Source organism: Chionomys nivalis, chromosome 7 (genome assembly GCF_950005125.1).
Source record: "Chionomys nivalis chromosome 7, mChiNiv1.1, whole genome shotgun sequence".
Lineage (NCBI taxonomy): Eukaryota > Metazoa > Chordata > Mammalia > Rodentia > Cricetidae > Chionomys > Chionomys nivalis.
The window spans coordinates 11,418,891-11,424,175 of NC_080092.1; the positions used below are offsets into that span (position 1 = coordinate 11,418,891).

At 49.0% G+C, this 5,285-nt stretch overlaps 1 protein-coding gene across 1 annotated transcript; it reads left to right on the forward strand.

Moving 5' to 3' along the window:
• The first annotated feature begins 516 nt into the window (after positions 1-516).
• Positions 517-2,980, forward strand: LOC130878468 (flagellar attachment zone protein 1-like). The gene is made up of 3 exons (XM_057776453.1): positions 517-585; positions 705-745; positions 2,031-2,980. Exons 2-3 carry the CDS (start codon positions 731-733, stop codon positions 2,769-2,771), a joined length of 756 nt encoding a protein of 251 aa, XP_057632436.1. The 5' UTR covers positions 517-585; positions 705-730; the 3' UTR covers positions 2,772-2,980.
• The last annotated feature ends 2,305 nt before the right edge of the window (positions 2,981-5,285 follow it).

The window sequence follows — 5,285 nt, forward strand, 5'->3', positions numbered from 1 at the left end:
TCCTCACAACAATAGAAACCCTAACTAAGACAGCCTCCCAGACCTCTAGCCCTCTAGTCCAGTGCCTGACAGGTTCTTCCTCCTCTCCTCATCCATCAGCTGCAGCAAGAGCTTCGCAGGGTTCTAGAAGGGTGCAGTGCCCTGCACATGCCTGGTTAGGTTTTCCCTCTGACTCACACACCCTTTTTCTTGTTTCTTTTCAGCACGGGGTCAGTGCACCGTGTGGCCCACACTAAAGAAAGCAGTCTGTATTCAGCTATATACCCATCTAACCCTGCTGCCCTGAAGAGGGGTGAGCCACTGTGCTCTGACTCAGTTTCCTGGCCTCTGTAGTGGGTCAAGGGGCCTCTCTTGTCTTCAATCTGCTTCAGTGTGCTTCTGTCTGTTTCGCTTTCCCTTCCCCTTCTACTTTTTCTCCTCTGAGGGAATTTCCCACCCAGGGAAGCTCCACCTTTCCTTCCTCCCTCCTCTGGAATCAGAACAGCCAGGGTCTTCCTTCCAGGCAGACATCAGCCACCCTTCGTGCTGGGAGGACAAGAAGGGGAAGGTGACAGTCTTAGTGGAGATCAGAACCCTGGGGACAAGGTCAGTAGCAGACGTCCTACTACAGGGAGTTGGGCTCCATTCCTGAGGCCCTGACTCTCTGGGCTAGTGTCCAGGAAGTTATCTAATGCATTTCCCCCTCCTCTGTTCCTCCCAAACAGGCTTCAACCCTGACCCTTGCTGAGCTATGGGTGGCACCAAGGTGAGTGAGAGGAGGCAGTGGGCTGGGTGCTGGGAGCTGCCTCCCTCGTTCTCCTTGGACAAAACCCACTCTTTAGTCAGGAGACTAATGAGTCTCTCCAGATGTGCTGCTCACCTGGCGACTGCTCTGCTGTCACTGTCCTGTCCTAACTGCTGGAGCCCAGCTTTGGCGGGCGTTCTGGTCCCAAGGAGGATGTGGAGTCAGCTTGGGGGAAGGTGGAGACACAAAAGGATCTGAGGGTGAATCGGGATGGCTTCCCACGCGTTTCTTAAGGAAAGACTACACCGTTTATACTCTATAGCTGCACATAGGATTAAACAGGAGAAAGGGGTCATGTGGACTGCAGTGTGGCTTGGGACCAGGGATGGAGAAAGCTAGTGTTGACTTTGACAAGTTACATATTAATGCAGGGTCAAAGTTCCTCTTGCCAGAGATAGGAAAGTCTCTTTTTTATTAGCAAACACTAACTTTCTTCAAGACAATGAAAGAATATGATTTTTTGTCTAAATGCCTGGCCTTGGAAAAAAGAACTCTCTTGGGAGATCAGACACGGTATTATTGAATATGGTAGCTTTTGTGTGGCTTAGTCTCTCCAATTAACAAAAGCTTAAAAGTGAGCAAAGATGAGGCCAGATATATATTTCTGTAAACCTGAGTAGACCTTAGGAGTTTATAAGTCTTGATTATCAAATATGCCTTATTTATCAAGCAATGTTATTTATCTAAATTTTCTAGAAGTCTGGGGTTAACTTGTACAGGAGTAGACAGTCATCACACTCTGTGGAATAGACAGTTCACACTCTGTGGAGTAGACAGTTATCACACTCTGTGGAGTAGACAGTTCACACTCTGTGAAGTAGACAGTTATCACACTCTGTGGAGGAGACAGTTATCACACTCTGTGGAGTAGACAGTTCACACTCTGTGGAGTAGACAGTCATCACACTCTGTGGAGTAGACAGTTCACACTCTGTGGAGTAGACAGTTATCACACTCTGTGGAGTAGACAGTTCACACTCTGTGGAGTATACAGTTCACACTCTGTGGAGTAGACAGTTATCACACTCTGTGGTTCTACAGTGGTGGGGTTTTTTCAAAAGTCTTTAGTTTAGAGAGCCTGCCCTTTTCTATATCTTTATCCTTCAAAGCCTGAACAAAATTTCCCAACGGAAAATGTGTAAGGGAACCTCCCATAACACACAGTGGAATCATTAAAAATGAACAGGGTTTGGGGGCACAAAAGTGAAGATTTAGGCCTTTAAACCTGGTGATTCTTTCCTACCAGATTCTGTGTGACATCACTGGGGAAGTGGAGATCAGAGCTGGGATTGAGGAGATGCAAGCCCAGGCTGAGAACCAGCAAGCCCAGGATGAGAACCAGCGAGTCCAGGCTGAGCTAGCCAGAGCCCAGGCTGAGCTGGCCCGAGCCCAGGTTGAGATGGCCCGAGCGCAGGCTGAGCTGGCCCGAGCCAAGGCTGAGCTGGCCCGAGCCCAAGCTGAGAACCAGCTAGTCGAGGCTGAGAACCAGCGAATCCAGGCTGAGCTGACCCAAGCACAGGCTGAGTTGGCCCGAGCCCAGGCTAAGAACCAGCGAGTCCAGGCTGAGAACCAGCAAGTCCAGGCTGAGCTGGCCCGAGCCCAGGCTGAGCTGGCCCGAGCCCAAGCTGAGAACCAGCTAGTCGAGGCTGAGAACCAGCGAATCCAGGCTGAGCTGACTCAAGCACAGGCTGAGCTGACCCGAACCCAGGCTGAGAACCGGCGAGTCCAGGCTGAGCTGATCCGAGCCCAGGCTGAGCAGCTCCTAGCCAAGGCTAAGCAGACCCGAGCCCAGGCTGAGCTGATCCGAGCCCAGGGTGAGCAGACTCAACCCCAGGATGAGTGGTTCCGAGCACAGGCTGAGTGGATCCAAGCCCACGCCAAACAGAAGAGCCAAGGTGAGCCTGAACACAGTAGGTTTGGGGACATATTTCAGTGTGTCTTAAAGAAGTTGAAGCAAATTTGGAAATGCATTGTTCAGTTTATTTAGTAACTCAAGGAACTAAAATCATATTTTTCCTCTATATTCAAATTCATGAGAAGCACCTGTAGGGTTCCAAACAGACAAAGGTAACAGTGCGGGTCCTGCCCTCCTCTCACATCTTGCACAGAATGTCCTCAAGACCCTTTCTATTGTCTACTCTGACCCTCAGGCCCCTGTGTCACCTGTTCCCTGTATGTTTATTCTGTTCCTCTTATCCTGTGTTCCTAATAAAAGTTGCTTTAATGGAATCAAGTATTTGTCTGGAATCTTCTCTGATGGGCAGGTAGTAGGTCTATTTGAGAACCCACTGCAAAGTTCCTCCTTTGGAAGGTTACATCGTCTCTATTGTGTGCACCCTGGGACACTGGTCACTATGCAGTACTGCCTTGTGGTGGACTCCTGATAGAGAACTGCACTCGGGCACATTGTAGGTGTTCCGTGATCCCTCAGCGTGGGGCCAGCACGTTTAGACCTGTGGAACTGCAGTCAGCCTGTCCGTTGTCTGTGCCATAGGCTAGAGGAAGCATGCTTGCTTTTGCTTGTTTGTTTGTTTTGACATAGTATCTAACTTAAACTGGCTTCAAATTCTGGGCCCAAGTCATCTTCCTGCCTCAGCCTCCCAAATACAGAAGTGCACAAGTCATTTCTTACTTGTTCAAAAATTCCTGTACGGAATAGAAGCACAGGGCCAGTAATGTTAGAAAGAGGAAGGAGACGTCAGGAGTGAGTAAGGCACTGATCCCGGCCTCCAGGGTTCAAATGAAAGCTGATCCCGGATACCTGGAGAGCCCCAGAGTAAAGAGTGATGTAATTAATGTGCAGAATGCCACTTTTGGTGAATTCTGTGTAAATGGATCATTATTATCACAGGTGTGTTCCTTCGCCCTGCTGTCCTTTGCCTCTGTGTGTGTGTGTGTGTGTGTGTGTGTGTGTGTGTGTGTGCAAGGCCTGTGTTCCGGTAAAGAAAACTAGTCTCATCTGCCTACAGCTCTTCGAACTCTCCTCAACCTCCTGGCCTCTGCCTTGGTAGCCTGGACCTTGTCAAACTCCTTCACCTGTCCGCAGTGAACAAGTAGTGTGGGAACTGTGGTGTGGCTGTTTATTCCAGGCCTGCCATGACCACTGCCACCAGGAAGCAGAGCCACTGTGGTCACCATGGGAACAAAATAAACTATATATAGGTAACAACAAGCTCTCTGGTGGTAGGGCTGTTCACATTCCTTCTGTACGGGTGGGATGAGACCACCTCCAGCCCTGCTCCAGCTATACATCCTGTTAGGAACTCTGAAGTAAAACTGGTAGTGTTGGGTCAGAAGCTCAAGACCAGTCTCAGCTATATAGTGAGCTCGATAAAATCCCAGGCTACACAAGACAGTGTCCTAAAACAAAAAGGAAATGTGGAAGTCTACAAGGGGTTAAAATCTGACCAGCAGAGCTGAGTGGTGATGTCACACACTTTTAACCCCAGCACAAGGGAGACAGAGACAGGCTGATTTCTGTGAGTTTGAGGCCAGCCTGATCTACAAGAGCTAGTTCCAGGACAGGCTCCAAAGCTACAGAAAAATCATATTGAAATCCCTTCCCTCCCCCCGCCAAAAAACCAACCAGGAGTGAGACTTCCAGATGTGGACCTTTTTGTGACTTCCAGATGTGGATCTTCTTCTGACTTCCAGATGTGGATCTTCTTATGACTTCCAGATGTGGATCTTCTTGTGACTTCCAGATGTGGATCTTCTTGTGACTTCCAGATGTGGATCTTCTTGTGACTTCCAGTTGTGGATCTTCTTGTGAATTGCCCGTGCTCCTGCAAACAACCCAGTGAACTCATGAATTTACCAAATTGGACTTCAAGGCTTTTGTTTTTTTGATCTGTCAGCTCTTTCCCTGGGTCAACAAAAGTTCCCAAATTTGGGGGTAAAGTGGGGAGAGCCACACCAGTGTTAAGATTCCACAGGCCAAAGAAGTGAACTTCATGATCACGGAGTTACAGTGTGGCGCAGGGCTGGAGAGATGGCTCATGGGTAAATTGCTCACCCTGAAGCCTGAGGACACCAGAGTTTGACCCCAGGATCCACATGAAGGAAGGAAAGAATAACTCCCACAAGATACCCTCTGACTTCCACACAGGATAACCTACCGGGGATCCTCCTTCAGTCAGTGGCCTTTGAGAGGCTGGACCAGGTTGGGCATGGTCCTTGGTACCAAAGAGAGGTACGTGCTCTCTCTCTCTCTCTCTCTCTCTCTCTCTCTCTCTCTCTCTCTCTCTCTCTCTCGCTCTCTCTCTCTCTCTCTCTCTCTCTCTCTCTCTCCTGGATGCTGTATTTGGTTCTTGTTCCCCGTTCATGCAGAGTACTGTGATCTGTGAGTCCCCCTTTACGTGAAGAACCCCTTATTAGATCCAATTCAGAGTTAGTGTGGGATTACTTTATTCGCGTTCTCCATCAATAATCTGTCTTTAACAAGCTGGTCACTTTATGAAACCAAGATTTGCTGGACAGTGGTGGCACAGGCCTTTAATTT